The sequence below is a fragment of the Triticum dicoccoides genome, chromosome 6A, assembly GCF_002162155.2.
Source record: "Triticum dicoccoides isolate Atlit2015 ecotype Zavitan chromosome 6A, WEW_v2.0, whole genome shotgun sequence".
Classification (NCBI taxonomy): Eukaryota; Viridiplantae; Streptophyta; class Magnoliopsida; order Poales; family Poaceae; genus Triticum; species Triticum dicoccoides.
This window is the reverse complement of record NC_041390.1, coordinates 23,254,463-23,278,080: the sequence shown is the minus strand read 5'-3', so window position 1 is coordinate 23,278,080 and position 23,618 is coordinate 23,254,463. Positions and strand designations below refer to the sequence as shown.

General features: G+C 44.7%; 1 protein-coding gene, 1 non-coding gene and 2 pseudogenes across 2 annotated transcripts; 1 reads left to right on the top strand and 3 right to left on the bottom strand.

The window, feature by feature from the left end:
• Positions 1 to 14: 14 nt before the first annotated feature.
• Positions 15 to 3,383, top strand: LOC119319581 (annotated as a pseudogene).
• On the bottom strand, positions 3,211 to 3,284 carry TRNAV-AAC. Its single transcript has one exon. It is a non-coding gene; the product is annotated as a tRNA-Val (tRNA).
• Positions 3,384 to 7,170: 3,787 nt separating the features above from the next.
• Positions 7,171 to 13,436, bottom strand: LOC119319578. Its single transcript, XM_037594035.1, has 9 exons — positions 13,164 to 13,436; positions 10,086 to 10,172; positions 9,941 to 9,999; positions 9,359 to 9,454; positions 9,156 to 9,236; positions 8,663 to 8,725; positions 8,406 to 8,579; positions 8,048 to 8,143; positions 7,171 to 7,671 (listed from the first exon to the last, which is right to left on the bottom strand). The coding sequence occupies exons 1-9, from the start codon at positions 13,336 to 13,338 to the stop codon at positions 7,603 to 7,605; spliced, it is 900 nt and encodes a 299-aa protein (XP_037449932.1). The 5' UTR covers positions 13,339 to 13,436; the 3' UTR covers positions 7,171 to 7,602.
• A 1,241-nt stretch (positions 13,437 to 14,677) lies between these two features.
• On the bottom strand, positions 14,678 to 19,259 carry LOC119319580 (annotated as a pseudogene).
• Positions 19,260 to 23,618: the final 4,359 nt, after the last annotated feature.

Sequence of the window (23,618 nt, the reverse complement as noted above, 5' to 3'; positions counted from 1 at the left end):
ATCGCCCGTAGCAGTGTCGCTCGTCCGCAGCTCAAACACTGGGCATGTACTGCGCGAAATCAATCGAATAGAAGCAGCCGCATTTCCTAGGGTTAGGGATCGAGAGCAAGAGCAATCTCCACCGATTCGAAAGCATCGATGCAGATCTGTAAGAGAATCATGTGCTGATGGCTGCATTGTGCTGATCTCCTCTGTCGCCGTCGCTGAGCTCTGTTTGGTCGAGAGGGAGCAAGGGTGGTGTTCGTCCGGCCATCTCACCGCCGCCACCCGCCACCGGCCACCGCCGCGCCGACGAATCGACCTAAGGCCTGAGAGGTGAGCTTTCAAATCTGTGATTTTGATCTTTGTCGTCCCTTCTGCCTCCCGCCCCTTAGGTTGTTCCCCTCATGTTCCCGCAGCTTCCGGCGCGCACCATCTGTTTGACAGAATGCCTCACACAAGCAGGGCGGAGAAGTCCTCAAAGTCCTGCAACGAGGACCGGATCAGCGCCCTGCCGGACGACGTCCTGCACCATGTTCTGGGCTTCCTGCCGGCGGATGAGGCAGTGCACACCTGCCTGCTTGCCCGGCGCTGGCGCTGTCTTTGGAAATCCATGCGCTGTCTTCGCATCAACGAAATGGGGAGGTGGGGGGTGAGCACCGGCGGCCTTTTCCTTATTAAGTTTGTGAGCTGCCTGCTGCTCCTCCGAGACCCTGGCTCGACTCTGGATGAGGTCGAGATAAGTATGATCATCATTTTGAAGACGACCTTACTTGGATATCAACATGGATCCATCATGCTTTGTCATGCCAAACTCAGGTCCTCACTGTCAAGTTCCCTTTGCCGGTGTATGTGCCCCGCTATTTGGATGGCCCTCCTCTGGTCTCCCGGTATTTAAGAAGATTAGAGATTTCTGAAGGGAGGTTGAAGAGCAACTTCCTAAATTTTTCCAGCTGTTCAACGCTGGAGGATCTAAAGATAAAAGACTGTGACTTAGATGCTAGTAGCATCCTGTCCCAGTCTGTAAAGCATCTGAGCATCAAGGATTGTTTTTTCAAGGATGATGTCCGGATTAATATTTCTGTTCCAAATCTTGTTTTGCTGCAACTCAAATCATGTGGAGGTAGAACCCCATTTCTCGAAAGCATGTTGTCATTAGAAACCGCAGTTGTCAGTTCTGAAATCTGGTCAGTGGATTACTGTCATAAAGGTTTTTTTGCTGGGGAGTGTTGTGGTACTTGTCTGGATTGCTGTGGTAATGATGGCCTCAAGGGTGGTTGCGTACTTCTTGGAGGTCTGTCTCGTGCTAAAAACTTGGAGTTGATAGCTCATCCGGGAATGGTAAATTTACCCATATTTCCATCTTGATTTTAATGCATGAGTGTTCTGATCTCTACAGTAGTCTCTATCGTGATCTCTATCCATCTTTGCATATCAGTTAATGACGAAAATAGTGTAGCTACATGTATTGCCACTGGATGAGCTCTTATGCTTCATTGTGTACATGTTAGAAATTCTATATATGTTTATGCGACTGCACTTTGAGATCTGACCCAATTCTAGTTGAGATAGTCTTGTGATATTGAGAATATATATCCATTAAGTCCGCATGTTCATGATGTGAATTTCCAAATGATATGTCCACATTTCTTTGTAAATGTAGAGAGAGTTGCTAATTATGACATACTGAAATTGCTTATATGCTTCATGTAGGTATGAATTTTCAATGTTTATCCAAAGGTCCAATGCACTTTCAGTACCAGTTCATTGTGGACTTTGAAACTAGATCCTTAACTGTAACTGTTTTGCACTTTGTTCAGTTTATTTTCAAAAGGGATTTGAGATGGTGCCCTACATTTAGTAAGTTAAAGACATTGTTGCTGAACGAGTGGTGTGTGCAACCTGACCTCCGTGCACTAGTTTGTATGCTTGAACATTCGCCGGTTCTTGAGAATCTGACACTTCAATTGCGTAAGGTATATGTTTTATAAATGGACAGTAGCAGAGTTGATGCAGCGTTAAGTTTTCTTTTCACGCATGATTGATGGATGTTGGTGAAATATTTTTTGTGTGCTACAGCAAGAAAAACCCACATGTTCAGTGGAAGTGGAAGAAAATGCTCGTTTGATGGAGAAACCAGCGGCTATTTCAGGATACCTAAAGATTATCAAAGTGAAATGTGAAGAGGTTGATGGCAGAGTTTGCAAAGTTCTGAACTTTTTGAGTACATTTGGCATTGAAATTACTATCCAAAGGACCAAGGGATAGTTGGAGAAAGTGTAAGTTAACTTGTGACTCTCATCTTGGTTATAATACAGTTTAGTTGTATAGGAAGCCTTCATACAATGGGGTTACAAAACACAATCATTATCTATTTTGTTGGATAGTATTATACAGTGAGGCATGTCAATTAATTAACTCCCATGCAAATCAAAGCGTCCAACTCCGATGATATGAGCAAACACGGGTGGCCTTTGGTACGGTGCTGCTATGAAACATGGGTGGACTTCACGTTAGCATATATTATAATAAGTGAAATAGTCATACTAGGTGCATTATAATAAGTGAAATAGTAATGCTAGGTGCATGATGGCGAACTATGCCTCCCATTCGCTATAATTCGGGTTCATGTGCAAGCCTCCTTGTCAAGTAACAGAGCAAACTTCTTTATTCGCACGATTCCTTTTTTTTGCGGGTATTCCTCGCACGATTCCTCTTTTTTGTGGGTATTCTTCGCACGATTCCCCTTCTAAAGCATCTTTTTTCTTACATATACTTATAAAGGATTCGGTTTCAAGAGTTGGCAAGGAGCTTTTGGGCCACCGATGGATGTACCAGCCAACCATTGAGTTTCCAGAGGCGGCGAGGCGAGGAACTTTGGGCTGTGGATGCATGAGCATTCAGGAATGCAAGGCTTTGAAAAGCTCGCCGCTGTCTTTCTCCAATGTGAGCTCTTATAATTCGCAACTCGAGTCCATTGAGATGTCTAAACTGATTACTCTGCTTAGTGTAATATACTAGCACTCGTAATATTATTCACCGTAGAATCGGGGAAGACGAACACCATCTTAGTATGCCTGGGCTATTATGAAATCGTAGTTTTGGAGAAAGTGGAACAGACTGTAACACAAAGAGGAGTCATTGGGTTTGTGCCTCTCCTCGACTGTAACACAATCGTAGCAAAGTAGGAGCCCAGCCAGTGGAAAAAGGCACAAAAAAAAAGAACATAAATGGCTTCGCCCGGGTTGGAACCGGAGACCTTCAGTGTGTTAGACTGACATGATAACCAACTACACCACAAAACCACTTTTGAATTTAATTTGACTTACAGGCTAGTTGTATATCTTACTATCATCACCTCTTCGACGCAAACTGTTTTTTTTTTCAGTTGAGAAACTAGCCCAAATTACATGGCTGTGTTACAATGAGTACCAGCACTTTCTGGCATATTTATATGAACTAAACATGCCTTCCTTCAACAGTTCAGCTAACGAAGCCGCAAACCGGCCGAGCCAGGCTATGCACTTCACGTCGAGGAAAAGTGGTGTATGATTCTTCACATGGTGGTGACACGTCACCATACACGGTAGCAAAAGTGCCTCTATAAACCACGGTGCCTTTTGACAAAGTTTAACGATTGGTCAACACAAAACTTACAATCAATCGATGAGTCTGTAGAACAATAGAGATAAGATGGGAGCCCTAAGGGATCTCATCGGAGGCAACAGAGAGATGGTGGTTTAACCCAGATTCAAAACCACAGGATAAGTACTAGTGATATATGTCTTAGTTATAGATGTACATTGATAAACAAGAAATTCAAGGTATAATACATTGATCTATCAACTAGGTTTTGTGAGAATGACGATTTGAGTGGCAAGTTATTGGTAGGGTCTTCAGGTCTTTTTATAGGCTACTCTTCTTCTCCATCAACTTTGATATCTTCTGTACTACTCCCTCCGTCCCATAATATAAGAACGTTTTTGACATTACACTAGTGTCAAAAATGTTCTTATATTATGGGACGGAGGGAGTATGTGATACGATCAAATCTGATACCATTACTAGGAGTATGAGTAAATTGCAGAAAACCACCAGTTTGAGAGCTAGGTTAGCAGAAATCACTACGTTACAGTTTCTTGGCAAAAAGCATCACCTCTCTCGTAAACAATTTGCAAAAACCACTGATCGGCGAATTTGACTCAGTTAAGCACGTTTATGACAGATGGGCCCTTTTTTTGCCTACGTGTCGTAACATTTCGTGCCAGGTCAATTTTAATATAATTTTACAAACTAGTCCATAGATTTTACATAGACACCCCTAAATAAAAAAAATGCAATCAGCCCACGTGCATCCGCCACTGGTTGGGTCGGTCAACGCAGCCGGCGTCGGGCGCCTCCTTGCGCAGGAGACAAAATCGGGGGGAGGGGGCGGCACCCCTCGCCGGATCCTGCAGCCGGCGTTGGGCGGCTCCTCGCCCTGGAGGCCAAATCGGGGCCGCGGTGCGGCACCCCTCGCCGGATCCTGCAGCCGGCGTTGGGCGGCTCCTCGTCTGGAGGCCAAATCGGGGCCGCGGTGCGGCACCCCTCGCCGGATCCGGCAGCCGGCGTTGGGCGGCTCCTCGCCTGGAGGCCAAATCGGGGCCGTGGTGCGACATCCTTCGCCGGATCCGGCAGCCCGCGCTGGGCGTCTCCTCGCGGGTGAGGCCAAATCGGCGACGCGGGGCGGCATCCCTCGCCGGAGCATCGAGGGCACCACCACCGTGGTGGAGTGGAGCGGGGAGCGCCGGGGCTGGCTCGAGGTGGGCCCTTACCCGCCTGGTCTCGAGGCCGGCACGGCGTGCGCAGTCGAGCAGCGGCAGCGACGGGCGCGTGGTGGTGACTGGCGCCATCGAGTTCGAGGAAGGCTCCGGCGGGCACGCGTTGTGGGTGTTCGACTTCAAGTACAAGAACTGGACCGTGGTGCACCCTCCTCCGCAGTTCGCCGGCTTCGTCCGCTCCGGCGAGCTACTACTTGCAGCGGCCTGCGGGAGCGATGTTGACGAAGTCCAGGGAGACGGGGGAAGGGCCTGGGCGGTTAGGAGAAAGAATGTTGGGGGTGTTTTTGCTTTTTGACCCATCCAGCGCACTTTTTGCAAAATGTTATGCCATGTCAGCGAAAAACGGGTCTCATCTGTCATAAACGCACTTAACCGAGCGAAATCCGCCGATCAATGGTTTTTGCAGAATAATTACGCAAGATGTAGTGTTTTCTGCAGAGAAACTGTATCCTAGTGTTTTTCGCAAACCTAGTCCTCAAACTGATGGTTTTATGCAATTTACTCCTAGGAGTATATCTCTTGTAAATATATGATCTTAGAGATAGCGTGCATATCCTTATCTCTTTCGAGCAACTACCTTTGCACGAGGTATTGCAGGCCCTATCCCTTCGGGGTCCCAAAGCACCTTTTGCCGAATTCGATTTTTCCACACCTACAGGATTTGTTCGGAAATTAATTGAAACAACCGTTCAGCAGATCTTAGACATGCATTGAGTCATCCTATGTTCCAATCATTATTTTGATATACCAATGTTCTCATTAGAGACTGATTAACTTTGAATATCCACCTAGAATAAGAGGCTACACTTAATCACAACTGAACAACTGGACTATGGGTTGCCACAATGACAACTCGCATGGGTCTTTCTGATACAACCAAAACATATGCAGGTTTCATTTGAAGTTTTCATGACATTTCCTTATCAAAACATGCAATGTTATGGCTTTATTTGGACAAACCATGTTGCATATGGCCAGTTGCAAGTCTATGTTTTCCAAAATTACATGCACTTTTGTACCTTAGAAAAAAAATATAAGTAGGTTTGAGCATAACTTTTAGAGGATGCCACACCTGCCAAACATGGGTCTAGGTAGCCATGACGGCACAAATGAGGCCCACACAGGCTTTCACATAGGATGTGTGGCCAACCCACATGGGCCCCATAGAGGGACATTGGGTCTCTCCATTCGTCGCATGGTCTATTTATGCCCCTGGTCGATGGTCCAATTATCGTGCAATTCTTCAATGCTGCCACTTCGCGATCCGAGACGAAAGTGTCTGCAGCCCTGCGTCAGCACCCCATTGTCGGGTTAATTCGCCTCCTTCCGCGTCGGCCATTGATTCGCTGCTCCCATGATAAGGTGTGAGTAGTTCATCTGCTGGACTACGACGGTATTGTCACACTAGCATCTTCTCTCTCATGCAAAGATCGCTTCCCTGCTAGATACAAACTGTTGCACTTGGGGTCCCAATGGAAGCAAGTAGACTCCTTCCCATCTCCCTCGGTGTATTTCCTATCAAATTTTGTGATAGCCCTTTCGTGAATGGGTCTAACAGATTCTTTGCAGTTTGTGGTATATATCACTCTAGAGTCTCTCGATTTCATAACATATTTCAGTCTTCTCTTTGAATGCATTGAGGACTTCATATTATCCTTAGAACTATTCAATTTGACACTTACATTTTGATAGTCGTGAGGATAGCCAAAATTGATTTCTCAACCACTGGCAAGTCCATAAAAAGCTCAGGAAGTTGTTCCGCTTCAACGGTGGTTCTATCCAATGTTGTCAGTTCAGCTTACACTCTTGACCTCATTAAGATGGTTTGCTTACTCCCCCCGCCTCCCTCCCCGAAAAAATTGGTACAGGATTTCCATGAAATAGCGCCACTTTCAAGTGTGGAAAATTTTGTGGCCTTTATCTGATAAGCATCGGAGATCAAATGAACCCACATTTCCCTTTAGATTGTGCATCACTTTTTTCGAGAGCACATCAATGACATCTCCAGGTCCCGTTCCCGGCTACACCCAGGTGGGGACTCGATGGGAGGTAAGGATCATGGGTCTTATGGTTGTAGGGAGATATTTTCCACTTAAATCATGAGATCGCCTAATGTAAGGGATTCCCGAATCCCAATGGATAGCTACCAAACTAACGGTCATAGCCCGCATGTATAAATAGAAGGCAAAACCTCCTCCAACATCACGCTGATAGGAAAATTGCCATCTTTTGTCAACTTGTGATTTGGATTACAGCAGGTGCACGGTTGTACATGCTGGTACAAGGCTCTTTCAATATTGTTTCTCTTTTGGAAAACAAGAGTTACCCAGTCAATTAGAGGACAACCGAGCAATTCAGCAGAAATAGTGCATGACAATATTAACAAGCTTAGCTTTCCCATCATTTTGATAAGTAGAGTACGATGATATTTACAGTTAATTGCCATGGCAAAAGAATGAGTTTAACTGTTACAGCACTGTATATATTGCAAATGTAGATTACAAAAACATAAAAAAAATGTAAGAAAGAAATATCGCTGTTGCTTGTGTTCATGAACCTGTAAATAATTGGATCACTGCACTTCAGCTTCAGAACTGATGCAAGACTTCCCAGAAGACTAGTGGACCAGAAGACTAGTGGATGGAAATCCACGCATTTTGTTCAGATCTGTGATTAGATTGTCATGGGGGGCAGCGACTCGATGCGGAAATGTTGAATCTCTTTCCTTTTGGATCCTTCTCCTATATTCATATATTATATACATCAACAAGATAAACTTGTGTTCCAATCATGTGTCTTTGCTTTAGCCCTTTGCCATCCGTTCAGCGAACCATGTTTTCCAGTCTGTAACGTTTTCATCACCATTTGCCACCTGAAGTAACACGGAAGATAAGAAGCTGGGCATAAACCCTTTCCTCGTGCACCGCAGAAGAGTGAACAAGGTTCAGACATGTATAATTTATACCTCAACCAAGCTGGGGAATTGCCCAAAGCCTATTTCAAACATATTAGTCGAAATTATTAGGCTATGATACCATGTATTGATGTATTTTTTGACACATTCTAAATTTGTGGGTGTGATTTGTGGCATTGTCCATGACATTTGGATTGTGCTTGTGTGGCACCAACATTTTTAGAATCCTAGATCTGGCACTGGGTTCATAGAACACTAGTTTCATCATATATAGCAGCGTATTGGAAATGAATAATGTTCAAGCTCCTACATGAGCCCTTCTTGAGCTAATTACCTCGAATATGAGTGTTGTCTGGGGAATGGCATCCAGGGCCTCCACACAAATTGTAGCAGCATCCTCTCTGCTTATTTTCCCCTTGGCTGCTATACCCTGTGTATTTCATGTACCATATGAAAAGATACTCTTGCCTCAAAAAAACAAAAGAAATATAATTATCTATATTTACTATGTCTATGTTATGTGCAAATTACTTTCTTTTTGCGAGAAATTTGCAAATTACATGATACGTCCAATGAACCTGTCTGGCTGTGTGGTTTATTGTACAGCTTTAGCTTTACTCACTGAAAGTTGGTCTAAATTACGCAACGCTATTGGAGAGATAAGGTAGCTTTGTGTGCTGGTAGTCTGGTACCTCTGTAAAATTGAACCCCTTCTCACCACCCGGAGTGGTCTCCAGAGAAGCACTCCTGACTATCGTAGATGGGATGCCAGATGCAAGAACCACCTCTTCATCTCGCTCAGCTAGCTTCCTTAGCTTGCTGTTCATAATAGCTTGGAGCCCACCGCTATTTCTGTAGACAGATAGCTGCATTTTATCAAGATCTTTTATGGTAGTGACTAAAAACTAGGCTGAACCGGGTAACCCGAGGTTACAAGAGAGGAGTAAACCTGGGATAGCAGGACAATGTGTTCGACACCTTTGAGGTCAATCTGGTCAGAAAAGAAGCCATCCTGTTGAAAATTTGCAATAGAAGGTCAAGGCAATCAAGGCTTTGTATGCTGCGGAGAACTTTTTGCCACAAGGAAAAGTCTTGAAACAGTTCTGACGTAATTGTTGAACACACAACTAAATTACAAAGATAAACATTGAAGAAATCAATCCGTAAGTACCACCAGATACACTGTACAAACTTTCGATTCTCATAAGTCTACATGGATAAACCTCATGCCACACAGGAATCTTCAAACACAAGAGCATGTCTCAATAACGCCAAAAGGTGGGGAAGACAAAAAATACAGTGATGTACTAACATCAAACGGATAGCTTGAGTAACTCATTGATGCGACAAGCAAACAATAATTGTGCATAGAACGAAATAGTAGGATTATGCCAGAAAAGTTTCATAAATGAATGAACAATGAACATTGAGTGGATACGTACGTCGGTTGGACAAATTACAGCACGAACACCCCTTAATGTTTTCCTTGTGAAGGACTTGTCTCTGATGTTGCCAACCATGCACTACAAGGAAACCAAAACAAGGAATGTTAAGACAAGTCACCGTATTTATCAGAGAAAAATTGATGAAAAATAGCATACGATAAATAACCAGAATTTTTTAGGTGAGAATTAAAAATTGTCACCTCCACGTAAGTTCCAAAAGCTTCTCCAGTTGATCGTTTGTCCTTCACTAATGCTTTTATTCTGGCCCTTTTCAGAATTAGTGACAATATCACCATCTGAAAATACAAGCAAATGAAAGTTCAGGAATTGCGAAAATTTATCAAGCTGTACATATGCAATTTAGACATTGCGATATTCACTGAGAAATAGCAACAAAGAACTCTGGATATTAATAATGGGAAAAACATGAAGGCGACATCCGAGGATATATGAACACCAGTTGAGTCTTTCTAAAATGATTTGAATATACTAGAGTAGTTTCCCAAAAAGAATTTGCAGAAAGAACTCTTTTACGTTGGTAGAATTAAAAGTTTACATTGTAGAGAAAATCTTGTGTAAGTGCCAAAATATTGCCTTAAGAAACTGATAGTTTGGCTTTGAACACACATGTCAGTAAGAATAGAATATACAGTATATTGTTCAGCTCATAACACAAGAATACAGAAGAAATTGGAGTATAGTGACTAGTGACATACTGAAGATAGGACCGGATAGCATTTTCTGCACTGATTGTAAACAGGAACTTGAAGAACAAATCAAACCTGTCCAATCTCACTGTCGCCATTGGTAACTAGCACGGCATCTCGAGGCTCCTCGATATCTATTCTCATCCGAAAACATGCCAACAAATAAGAAATAATGTCAACAAGATGGTATACACATTTATGGATCTTTTTGTCTATACACCTGAAGACTCATCCTCCTCGCCCTCGGCACCCCCATCCTTGGGAAGCAAATCGGGTGCTCCATACCACTTCCTCAACTTCGGACCGCCTGTACAGAAAGGTTTCAGAGAATACAACCTGACAGTCAATAGCAGAAAACTTGCATGAATAGACTCAATCCAGCAAAATTTAATATTCGGCTTACCTCATTATGGAATATTGCATGTGTTTGTGCAATCATACATGTATTTGTGCATGAAATTGATTTACTTACTCAGCATGGGATTATCATTTGATGGAATGTAGTTAAGTATTATATATGCTTAAGGTAACTGGTCGATTATCAATGAAATACAATATACTTTGCATGATATTGGAAGACTGCCCAGGTACATTAATAGTTGGGGGGAAATAGATCATGGATTAGGTTACGGACCTAATAGCGACATACATGCTTAGTGGAATTTAGACATGATCATGATGATTGCTCACAGGTGTGACTACAAAGATAGAATCCATTCACATATGAACTATAACGTGATTGGTAGTTTAATCTGGACTCTATTTCGAAACTAGTTTAAATTTGGGAATCTTCTCTATATAAGAGACGTCTCTTTTGAAATGCAATATAAGAATGTCTCTACCCCTTAGCCTCAGGTATGCAATTGGGAGCGGCACCACGGAAAAGTGCAGAAAAATAGGGTTAGACTACAAACATATTCCCACCAGCCATTACATATCAAGTATAAAAAGTTGATTCTTAGTGATCATTGCATCGTCCGTGCACAATCCGAACATGTAACCACTGCGTGTACAAGTGAAAGACTACTCTCTCTCGCTTATGTACTGCTCGCCGAGCATCACCGGGGAGCCACAAACCCGCGTTCTTGCCCCTATCACCTCCCATATCTACCTCCTTGCCCACAGCAGGCGTCGCTAGGCAAAGCCCGCGCAGCGTCGGCGCTGGCGGGGCTGCTCAACATCGGCATGGTTCTAGCGACACAGGCCTGGAGTGGATGCATGCATTGGCTTTCTCAGTGAGGCCTTGTTTTCATCGACGATGTTGAAACTCTTTGTGGTGCGACAACTCCCCTGTGGTGGGGCACGACGTCCTATTGGTATGGCTACGACTGGTCTTTAGCATCGAGGAAGCAGGGTAGCAGGCTCCGATGAGCCTGGATCTAGGAGATCTTTCTCTAGTTGTCGATTTTGCGGTCCCCGTCGGGCCGATGGGCCTGAGCTAGGCATATCAGATAGCTGCAAACGATTGGGGAGGGGAGTTCAGTGGTCCAACTAGTCTCGAAGCTTGGGCGGGTGGAGAGCAAGGCAGGATCGGGTGAAAGCTCTGCCTTTGGCTAATGGTCAGGGTAGGCAACAGAGACGCACTTAAACGCCGCTTCCTTCTTGAAGGCATCGCGAAGGATCTGGAGGTTGGTGCCCTCCGGTGGCGGTGGATGTCACTCGGTCGCGGTGGCACAACGTCTTCAATCCTGATGAAAGGGGATAGGGACCCCCTTCCCAGTGGCAGTGGCCTGACGGAAGTTGGAGACACCTGGTTACCAATGTCGTCGATGCTCTATCCCCCTTGCCTCTCTTCATCTTTGCTCGGTGCCCTGCCGCCTCGTCTTGAGCATCTAGATTCCGAAAGCTCTCCTTCTCCAACTAGTTGGGCGTGGACAGCGGCGGTGCAGCAGGCTAGATTTAGCCCGAATCTAGGTGGTCGCCCATTGTCCACCTTGCGATGTGAGGGGGGATTCTTCTCACCTAAATCTCGACGATGTGGCATCATTCTATCCAAGGCGAGGGGGTAGGGTCCCCCTTTGGTGATAGAGAAGGAAGATGTTGTGTCCCCTCCTTCCCTATGTGCTACTTGGTGCACTGTCCACCTTCGACGGTCGGCTATGTCCTGCCCTGCTGCTCCGACCTTGATTTCTATGATCGTAGCATGGAGTGCTTGGCATGTGCAAGCAGTAATCTTCATTTTCCTTTCCTTAGTTTCTTGTGGAGGCTGTAGTTGATGTTTGCTTTCCAGCGTCCCCCTTTGTACCAGTGTGGCCGTTGTTGTTTGAATCATGTGTTATAATTTCTGGCTGGTTGATGGCTATGTTAATTCAAAGTCGGGCTCTTCGCGAGCCTACTCTCTAAAAAAAGGTGTGGTGCTTGTCCTTCCTCCCAGACAACTCCGAGGGGGAGTGGCAACACCCTCGAGCACCACTTTTTCTTGAAGATGTCTCCAAGGCATGGTGCTCACCCTTCCAACTAGACAACCACGAGGAGGAAACCTCATATTTCGCTGGAGTGGAACGATGGTGGTGTTTTTGCATCATGCTCCCCTTGGGGGTGTCGTTCTTGCAATTGTCATTGTTTGGAGGGGCCAATGGATGGTGTGAGGATGGTGATGGTTGTCTGGGCGAGCATAGCAATGATGACGGTGATGACCAATGTCGAGATAGCGGCAATGGTTGCGGTAGTCAGCCCTTCGACGTGTCCGCTAGATTATCTCAGTTTGTCCATTGATGTGCAGCCGAAGCTGGGGTGGTGGAGCCCGGTTGGTGACGATGACAGGTGATAGGTGGTGCATTCGGTGATCTTTTGCGGCCCCAGCCTTGCATATTTCTCCTTCGTATCTCGTCGTCAGAATTGGAGATGCACTGTCGGGCGATGCGTGTGGCCAATTGCTTGGCATGGATCTTCATGTGGTTTCTCACGGCCTTCATGATGTGGGCTTTGTCGACTGTCGGTTGTAGAGAAATTGCTGACGCTTGCTCAGGGAGAAACAGAGAAGTGAGGATGATGACACCAACGCTGTGCAACCTCACCTATGTATATATTCTTCGCAGCAGTGTTGTGATGTAGCTTTTGTGTGCCTGATTCCGTAGGCTGTGAAGGTTTTCACCTGGTTTCCCGCTAATTAACCGGGTAACTCTCTTCTTCTTAATTTCCCTTGTTTAAAAAAAAGATCATGTAACCCACTTTCCAGGCGACCAATATTTACCGAGCCCCAATATTTGCATTGGCACAAGAACACTGAACTACAGCTGACATAAATCTGGAGATGCATGAAGGAGCGCGCGGTAACGAGAGATATTTTGGACATTACCCTCGATGTAGTCGAGGATGCGATCGGTGAAGCTGGCGTCGTCCCTGCCCTTGGACCGCGCGACGGCGAGAAGCGGCGGCCTTCTCGGCGAGAAGAACAAGGGGCGATTGGGACGGAGAGGAAGGGGACGTGCCGGCTGCGGCGTGGACGGCGCGAGCAGGGGAGGAGCGCGCATCTGGGGAGCCGCCGCCGGCGGATTTCGCGTGCGTGCGTGAGTGACTGGTTGGTTTTGCGGCGAGGAGGTGGAGGATAAGGCGATGGCACTGCGAGGGTGGAAAGCCGCGAAACTCTTGGTCCAGAGGAAGGGCTGGGACTTGGGCCTGGTTGGGCCACGGCCCTGTAGCACGCTAAGCCGCCGTCGGGCTCGGGCCGTGTCAGTCCGTCTTCTATTCCTTCATGAACAGGCCGAGCAAGCTATAGAAACCTAAGTTTCAGAACAAGCACAACAGCAATCAGAGTGGCGCAGCGGAAGCGTGGTGGGCCCATAACCCACAGGTCCCAAGATCGAAACTTGGCTCTGATAATTCCGTTCTAAATTTTTCAAATTTGAAAATTCCATTCTTTTTGTTTCATTGAGCCAAATCTGTATACATTACTGTTTCTCTTCACTCGCTTTGCTGCATTTTGTCAATCTCATGCCGAGCTGATCATCTTTTCTTGCTTTCCTCAGACACTGGAAACTATTAGTATATGGAGTGTTGTTCGGGAAGAGCAGGAGCAAAAGCAGAGCCCTTCTCAGCGAGCCAGCATCCACCCAAGCATAGTCATTTAACCTTTTGTTGACTTGTTGGTTCGGTTTCGTTGATTACTTGCCTGCTTTTGGGGCTGACATCGTTTGTTCCAGTTCTTCAAGCTGAATCAAAAAGACTCATACTACTACCTCCGTTCCTAAATACTTGTCTTTCTAGGCATTTCAACAAGTGACTACATACGGAGCAAAATGAGTGAATCTACACTCTAAAATATGTCTACATGCATCCGTATGTTGTAGTCATTTGAAATGTCTAGAAAGACAAATATTTAGGAACGGAGGGAGTATATGTCAAAAAGACAACAATCCTTATAAGCAAGAAAAAACATGTCAGTTGTCATAGAGCACTATGTTAATGAGAAAGACTGGTAACATGAATCCAATCTGGTTTATAATCACCTTCTTCTCCAGTTTCAGCCAATATGTCACTGAAGAACTCAATCTCATTTTCTACAGCAGCAGATTTTTGCGAGCCCCCTTGCTTCAGAAGCAGATGCATCATTAACAAAGCTTCCAGAGCAATTTTCAGGTTCTGCATACGTGACTCGCATAGTGAGATAGCCGTTACACAATATTGGATCGCACCTCCAAGCATGCACCCCAATTCGGACGATATGCACACGTTTCTAGGACTGAATTAGAGGAACTATTTATGGGACTGAGTTAATAAACAGATTAACAAAGCCAATATATACAAGATACAAGCATTATCTGAACTCACATTTTCCATGTGCATATGCAATAGCATGTGCACTTTGTGCAAGTGAAGGAACCTGCGCTAAGATAAGGATACACAACAGCGCTTGGGTTGCAAATATGTTGCTTTGTTATACTACTATAAAGCAGAGGCAGACAACTGACAGTCATTACCACAGGGAGGACACAGTTCGACAAATCGACAATGGTCAGGCTCAATCGAATAATCCAAGAGAGCTGAACCTTTGAAGCAGTAATCAATCGAGCAGTCTATGCCATCTGTAAAAACCATCCAAGATCCAACGGTTGCATGCAGGACAAAACAAACAAAACGGAGACCACCTCTTACATGGAGACCTCAGCTAGAGCAAAGACTTTCGATTTTCTCTCCATAGTGTTGTCTGGGTTCTTCTCAACTATTGCTCTTGCAGAATTGAACATCTTGCAGGCCAGAACAAAATCAGAATCAGCTCCATCACCTGCCATGTTATCATCATCCTTGCCATCACCAGTTTCATCCTCCTTATCTTTGCCATTTGAGTTTTGCCCGAGGTATTAATATTTACCATGGGGTAAAAGCACATTGAAAAGAACCATAAACTATTATAAAAAGAAAAGGACCAACAACAGAAAGCACATACAAAACACATCATATATAATAATATACAAACGTCAGTCAATGGCATGCCCCTAGAATTCATACATGTGCATGTTTAGTTCCAATACAATGCACCCAGAATACATGCATGTGTGTGACTTGTTCCAGTACGATGCACTGGAATATCAATTGATACATTCATGATAAATCTCCAGATTATATCGTATTACATATCTAGAGCAAACCAAGGACCACCAGTGCTGGTTCTAGTACAATATGGAAAACAGCAACCAATCTCAGTCCATGGTATGCACCTTGAATACATATCCTGACTAGTTCTAGTACAATATAATACCTGAACATCGATTGATACATTCATGATAAATCTCAAGAGCAAACCAAGAACCAGTGATGGTCATCTCATCTCAGCTTCTAGCCATTGATTTTACCTCTCAAGGAACTCCAGGTAATAGCCACATGCACATAAACCCAATCATACAGGCTGTCACAGAGCAAGTACCATGAAACTCTCCATCTCCTCTTGAATAAGAAGGTACAGAAGACCAACCAGAGACCTATCACATATCCAGAGCCCATGGCTAGGAAAAACGAAACCAAGTCGTCGCTTGCATCTCCGTGGTTTTCTCCTGGAATTGGCTCGGGCTGTGACGAACAATTTACAGAGAGAGGAGGACCCCAGAGGCCGGGGTTGCCAATATAAATATAGGCCGGGTCTTCGAGTGTTTGCAGTTGATTTCCAGTCGGTACTTTCCCCCTCAGATTGTTGTAGGACAGGTTCAGGCGACTCAATGATGTGAGAGTCGATAAGCTTTAAGGGATTTCACCGGACAAATCATTGTGCGATAGGTCAAGTGACTCCACCTGCATTAAGGCGCCAATATTCTCAGGGAGTTTTCCATTGAAGTTGTTCCATGATAAGTTCAGGCTCTTCAATGCTACAAGACGCTGATTTCTTCAGGGATCTCTCCCATAAGACTATTACAGGATAAATCAAGATTCACCATATATATGATTTCTCCTGTATATAATCTCTCTTGACCTTTCGTGAGTACTGTTAAATTCTCAGTATAGTCAACTAGTTCATTGCCAGCAGAATATACTCCAGAAGTGAATGCATCCCGAAGATCATCATTGTCTCTTGTTTGTGTCATGCCTGTACAATTAATAATAGATCTCGGTATGCTCCCTGAAATATTGTTGTAGCCAAGGTCCATGTATTGAAGATTAACAAGCTCCGTAAGCTCGTCTGGAATGTGACCACAAAACATATTGGATCTCAGTCGTAAGAATGACAAAGATGATAGCTTCTCCCCAATCCATGCTGGTAAAGCCCCAGAGAATTGATTATGTCCGAGATCAAGAAAGATGAGTTGTGGACATTTCTGGAGAAGTGAAGGAAATTCACCAGAGAGGTTGTTGTTTCTCAAGCTTAGGTTAACGATGCTCAGAGTCAGATCTGTCATGTTTGTGCTGTACTTGTTGACTAGGCAATCGGTAATTGATCCATTGAGGTTATTACTTGATAGATCTAACAACCACAATGATCGCAATCTGCACAAAGAAGATGGAATGGCCCCAGAGATCATGTTGTTATATAGAACAAGTGTTTCAAGCCCTGGAGCTCCAAAGTCTAATGGTAGTGGCCCAACTAGATTGTTCCGACTGAGATCCAGTTTGGTTAGAGTGATGGGAAGCTTAGGTATTGGACCACCAAGCTGGTTAGAACTGAAATCCATTTCTTTTGCTCTCATAAATTCCATTGTTGATGGTAGGAATCCTGTAATCTGATTATTTCGGATATTCAGAGACATTACTGAGGAAGCTGCTGTCCAAAACCAATCCGGTATTATATCGTTTATGCTTGTGTTTGATATATCAAGACTCATTACGTGTGTTTGCCATCTAAGCCACATTGGGAATTTTGGCCCTAGCTGACAGGACCGAAGTTCAATTATTCCTAGACTGAAAGGAGGAACCCAAGTTGGGCTCACTGTGATGGCTATGGAGTTGTCTGATAATCTCAATTCCTGTAACATATCTAGACGTGATAAATGACCTTCATGTATGACCCCGTCCAGGTTGTTAGAACTAAGGTCCAACGTCGTTAGCTGTTTGAGCTCTCCTATCCACACCGGGACATGACCTGTGAGTTTGTTATCACTGAGATACAGCTGGTTCAGGTTGCTCAAGGATTCTACTGGTGCAGTTGGTAGGCTTCCAGTCAGATTGTTGTCCGATAGAAACAAGTCCTGTAGTTTATTCTGTGAACAGTTTGGTAATCGATGTAATAACTCTGCTATACTCCCGCTGATATTGTTCCTGAAAGATACCAAACTCTCCAACTTACATAGGTTCTTCATGTTGGATGGTATCATGCCCACAAGGTTATTATCTGATAAATCAATCTCCACAATGGAGGTCATATTACCTATCCCATCTGGAAACGGGCCATAGAAACCATTGCCCGAGATATATAGATACTTGAGGCTAGTTAAATCCCAGAACCAGTTGGGCCTGCTATGCTTATGGAGGTGGTTTTCCGAAAGGTCGAGTGTTTCAAGAGATGTCAAATTTGAGAGCAGAAGAGAATCAGGGCTATTTTTAAGCAGGCAATTAGTAACACGAAGAACTTTCAGAGTTGGAAGCATGTTCACAGATGGAAGCCAGTGAACAAGTGTGCTGAGGTTCAGCCCAGACATATCTAGGTGCTCAAGGGAAGTCAACCGTGACAACCAGGTGATATCAGTGGAGTATGTGTTGTCTGAGATGTATCCAAGATTTAAGTATCGTAAGTTGGAGAGATTCCCTAGCTGCGGTGGTATGCTTCCAACGAACAGTGACCCTGATAGATCGAGATATCTCAAATTGTTAATGGAACCAATGAACTCCGGTATATGTACCTTGTCGAATCTGTTGTGGCTGAGGTCGAGATACCGAAGATGATGTAAACCAAGCAACGAGGAGCTTATGTTGCCTGCCAGCGCCTGCCCGTTTCCTTGGAGATCGAGCCTGACAACATGGCCAGTCCTGTTGCTGCAGTAGACGCCCTTCCATCGGCAGCAGTCATCGCCCTTCCATGATGAAAGGAGGTTGGCAGGGTCTGATAGGCCTGCCCTGAAGGCAAGAAGGGCAGACTTCTCACCGGCAACACAGCTGGGGATCGCATCGTTTGGATGCAGGGCAGATGTGCTGCCCTCTGTGGTGCTCTTGGCTTGAGTGAACAAGAGCAAGGCTATGGCTATTTGGATGCAGGAGAAGTGAAGTGTGTCCATTGGAGATTTTGCCATGAACATGTGGTCTTCTTTTCTCCCGGGTCAGTTATATGTTCTTCTTGCGATAGGAGACCAATGAGGACTTTGGGGCTAGGAATTTCATGGAAGGCGCTGGAGAGTGGAGCTGAGCGCAGTCTTTTTCCACAACTAGTCAGCTTGAGGGTCCAATCAGGACTTTGGGGCTTGGAATCTAACGGAAGTCGCTGCTGGAGTGGAGGGTGGAGCATCAATTGACAACGGTGTGGAGCTAGGTGCAGTTTTTCCACGGATAGTTGGCTTGGGGGTCCAGGTACTACTGTCCTAGGATCATGAATTGTTGGGAATGAAAGTAGAATATATATGTAATCCAAAATGTAAATATTCTAAGAATTCCTACATAATAAGTGGTGAATTCCGTTGCTAAGAGATCCCGCCGTCCCATCTAGGGCCCAAATTAAAGATTGATGTGAAAGAAAGAAATCTGGTCCAAGAAGAAATCCCAATATTTGGGACGGCGAACCCAATCCCGTCCATCTCCCTCGGACGACCGGAAGAATACTGAAGCTGAATGGGGGAGGGGAATGTGGAAAGAGGCGACCTTGCGATCTGGAGGCTGGCGGCGCCGGTTAGGTTAGGAGGACGGAGACGCCGTCGAGCGGATCTGCTGGAAAAACTCCCCGAGGCGCGCCTCCTTCATGCTCCCCCGCGGCTGCCTCCGGACGACGGACCAGGCTTGGCCGCCGCCTCGGCTACTCTGCTGGCGCAGGTCGCGGGGCATGTCGGAGTGAGCAGAGTAGGCAGCCCACACCGTGGGGATGAAGATCTAATCCGTGCCCGTGCTGTCTCTTTTTTTTTACACAGAGAATGTATTAATAGGCCTTTCATAGAGGAAGAAGTGAAGAGAGCCTTGTTTTCCATGAAAAATAACAGGCCCCTGGTCCGGATAATATCCCCGCTGAATTCTACCAGCATTGCTGGGAGATAGTGAAGAGTGATATCATGAGATTGTTTACTGCCTTTCATGCTGGGGAGCTTGATGTCTGTGGATTGAATTATGGCATTATTACTTTACTGCCCAAGATCAATGGGGCCAATAAAATCCAGCAGTTTAGGCCGATTTGCCTACTAAGATGTCCTTACAAAGTGATAACTAAGGTGTTGGATAACAGGGTGGCTCCCTTTGCTGATAAGCTGTTTAGTAGACATCAAAATGCATTTATCAAGCATAGGAATATCATGGATGGAGTATTATCTTTGCATGAAATTCTGCATCATACTTACATCAAGAAGAAAGTGGGTATTGTCATTAAGCTTGATTTCGAGAAAGCATATGACAAAGTGAATTGGGACTTTCTTTTGGAATGTCTCGAGATGAGAGGGTTTGGTCCCACATGGTGTGGGTGGATTAAAAGTGTTCTGGTCGATGGCACAGTTAGCGTGAAGTTGAACAACGTTATGGGCCCATATTTCAAGAACTTTAAAGGGGTTAGACAAGGGGATCCGGTGTCGCCCTTCCTTTTTAATATTGCTGTTGAATGCCTGTGTAAAATGGTGCTGTAGGCACAGAAGAATGATTTAGTTGTTGGGCTCGCTCCGGACCTTGTTGAAAAGGGAGTGGCCATATTGCAATACGCAGATGATACAATTTTGTGCATTGACCATGATCTAGAGAAGGCTGTGAACATGAAGTTGTTGTTATACATTTTTGAGCTCATTTCTGGGCTCAAAATCAATTTCCAGAAAAGTGAGATCCTGTGTGTAGGGGGGATGATGATATCCTTAGAGCATATGCTGATATGTTCGATTGTCAAATAGGACACTTTCCCATGAAGTATCTGGGGGTGCCAGTGACCTTTTCTTCTTTACGAGTAGCTGACTGGGACTTTTTAGAGTCCAGATTCATTAAGAGATGTGATTCTGGCCTTGGGGGCAATGCCTCATCTGGGGGGCGCTTGACATTGCTCAATGATAATATTTCTAGCATTGCTTTTTATTATATGTCCATGTACCTTCTATCTAAAACTATTCTGGCCAGGATTGATAAATGTAGAAGGAGATTCTTTTGGCATGTGACTCAGAATAAGAAACGGTACTACCTTGTTAAATGGACTAGGATTTGTAGATCCAAGAATAAAGGAGGGTTGGGTGTGAAAGACTTACATAAGCAGAACCTTAGCCTGCTTACTAAATGGTGATGGAAATTAGAAACTAAATCTGGCCTATGGCAGGATATTATAAAAGCCAAATACTTCAGTAGGGCTACTGTGGCTGACATTAAAATAAAGTGCAATGATTCACCATGTTGGAAAGCGATCATGAAGGTGAAGAATCTTTATATGGCAGGGAGGAGAGTAATTGTATAATCAGGAAACATTGCTAGACTATGGATTGACCCATTGGGGACAATATCCCTCTGGCTGAGCAGTTTCCTCGTCTTTTCTTGATCTGCAATTATCCTGAGTGCACTATTGATAAATGCGCAAATGCTGATCCCTCCTCATTCTTTAGAAGGAGGTTGAATGGTGAGCTCTTAGATCAATGGGCTGTGGTTGGTAATAGGGCCAGGGAAACATGTGTTTCAGATGCCTCTGATGTGATCAAATGGGGCTTGGGTGGTAAGACCTCTTTTACCACCAAATCGGTGTTACTCGTTCCTGGAAAAGAATGTCGCTGGGTGTGATTACAGATGGATCTGGAGTGCTAGAATTCCTCTCAAAATTCAAATATTCCTGTGGCAACTTTTTCAGGATGCTGTCCTGACTAGGGATGTGATGAAACATCGCGTTTAGAAAGGAAATTCAAAATATTCTTTTTGTGAAGGAAGAGAGACCGCGCAGCATTTGTTCTTTACTTGCCCTGTTGCCAGGATAACCTGGAGAACAATGGCATGTATGTTTGGCACTACTTTATGCCCTGATAATATTTGGCAGGCCTACTCTTGGTGTTTTACATTCCTACTTGGGGGAAAGTTCTATACAGCAGGGATCGCTGCTGTGTGCTGGGCGATCTGGTTGTGTCGCAACAGGGCCACCTTTGAGTTCAAACCTCTTACGAGCCCGTTTGAATGTATTTTCTCTACCTGTGCTTTAATTTTCTATTGGGCAGGAATGATGAAGCAGGATGACGCTACTGCCATGAGGGACGGCGCGAAGATGCTGAAGGAGAATGCGTCGATGATGATGAGGATTTGTGCTGCGAACCGTGAAGAGGCGACCTGCTGATTCTACTGGAGCTGTGTCCATGTGGTTTAGTTTGATGCTTGAGCTGCTCTCCCCTGCGTGGGTCTGAACTTATTCTGCTCGACTGTTGCGAGCTTGTGTTTTGTGCTCTTTTGGGGCTGTTTGACCCTGGTCCTTAGCTACAGAGATTTGGTGTCATCGGGTTTTCGCCCCACAGTGAGTAATCTCGATGGCGAGTGCTCACAATGGGTTTCCCGGCGATGCGTTGAACTCGCTTCCTCTTTTCTCCTCTTTGGACTGTTGTATTTCCGTTATGTCGCAGTAATGGAAAGGGGTAATGCCCGATTCAAAAAAAAAGAGAATGTATTAATATCGTAAAGATATCAATTACATCTAGTCTCTCTATCAACAATATGTCCCAAAAGATAATATGCCGGCTCAGTCTCTCGGAGGTGCTCATAGGGGTAGGATGTGCGTGTGTGCGTTCATAGGGATGAGTATATGCGCGTGTATATGAGTGCTTGTGTTTGTACTGATGCTCAAAAAAAACAATATGTCCCAAAAGCATCATAGATACACACAACAAAAAGAAAAACAAAAGAAAAAAACTCCATCAAGGTGATCAGTCACTAGTATCAACAACACTCTAACCTCCATCGAAGACGAATACAAAACAGGTTCTTCGAAACAACGCCTCCACGAATATACAATGCACAAGTGTTGTCGTTGTTCGATCGAAGATCTTGGATTTTCACTCTGGAGAAAGTCTGAATTCACCCCAAAACACAATGTCTTCAACAAGGTCATTGCAAGTACAACCAATAAAAGTAAAACCTTGGCCTTTCACCTTGGGAATCAAGACTCCGTACTCGAGGAGCACCATCAAAAATGCAGTCCTCGAATGTTGTCGTCCCCACTTGTCGAGGCCGCTGATGCAGGTCACCAAACACCTGGCACACAGAATTCATCACATCCAATGCATCCTTCCACCAAAGTTTCAAAACCTCCAATCGCAGCCGACATGACTTTCTCTACCTCTATCAATGCCTTAGGAATCTTAACTTAGACATGTTCCATGACATCGATAAAAAGCGAAGCTTCGCGCTGTGCCCTCTTAAGCGCACGACCCGAACCTTTCCAATCTAGATATCCAGGGGCAACATACACCAATCTGTATAGATATTACATGGGAAGATCGGAACTTGTTAGCGGCCAGATACAAGAGATCGACATATGACAGAAAGATGACTTGTCGGAAGTAGAGCGCTAGGGCCAAACCACCACTGTCGCGCCGCTAACTCCACCAACCAACGGCCACGGCGGAGCCGTCCGCCCGCGACCCACGCCGCCCTCGGCCTGCCCAGCTCGAGCAGCCAGACCGACACGTCTCCTGTCTGGCAACTCCAACAGCCCAGCGATACACCATCTCGACGCCTGACACGCTGCCATCATGCTGCCATCGCCGACAAGCTCCGACGCACCGCCATGCTGCTTTAGAAGCAAATGCATCATGATCAACCAACAAAGCTTCCGGAGCATTTTTCAAAAGGATGTCATTGGTATTATCCTGAAAGAAGAAAGAAAATAAAATTAAAACTAAACCTAAATAATGAAGTTTTCTAAGGCAAGAATGAATTAGTGGCGCCGGTATCACCCTTTAAGAAGACAGAAAATGAAGAAAAACTAAAAAAAAATAAAAATAAAGTTTCTAAGGAAAAAATGAATTGATGACATTGATATTACCTTTTAACAACAAAGAAAATTAAAAAATTGCACACAGTTTTGCACCAAAAATGTACTTCTTGTAACATGCAAGCAATACACATATAATAGTGTAACATCGAAATCTTATATAATTTACACACATATTATTTTAGTACATGCGTGCATACTTGCACACACAAAAAAAATAGTAATAAATGGCATTTTCTAAGAAAAATGAATTAGTGGTATTGATAT

Excerpts from the sequence above, each read along its gene's own strand:
- LOC119319578 (XM_037594035.1), bottom strand. The coding sequence starts at position 13,338 with ATGCGCGCTCCTCCCCTGCTCGCGCCGTCCACGCCGCAGCCGGCACGT. Across the intron at positions 9,455-9,940 it reads GCGACAGTGAGATTGGACAG|ATGGTGATATTGTCACTAAT; the intron begins GTTTGATTTGTT and ends TTGTATTTTCAG. Across the intron at positions 8,580-8,662 it reads ACATTGTCCTGCTATCCCAG|CTATCTGTCTACAGAAATAG; the intron begins GTTTACTCCTCT and ends GATAAAATGCAG.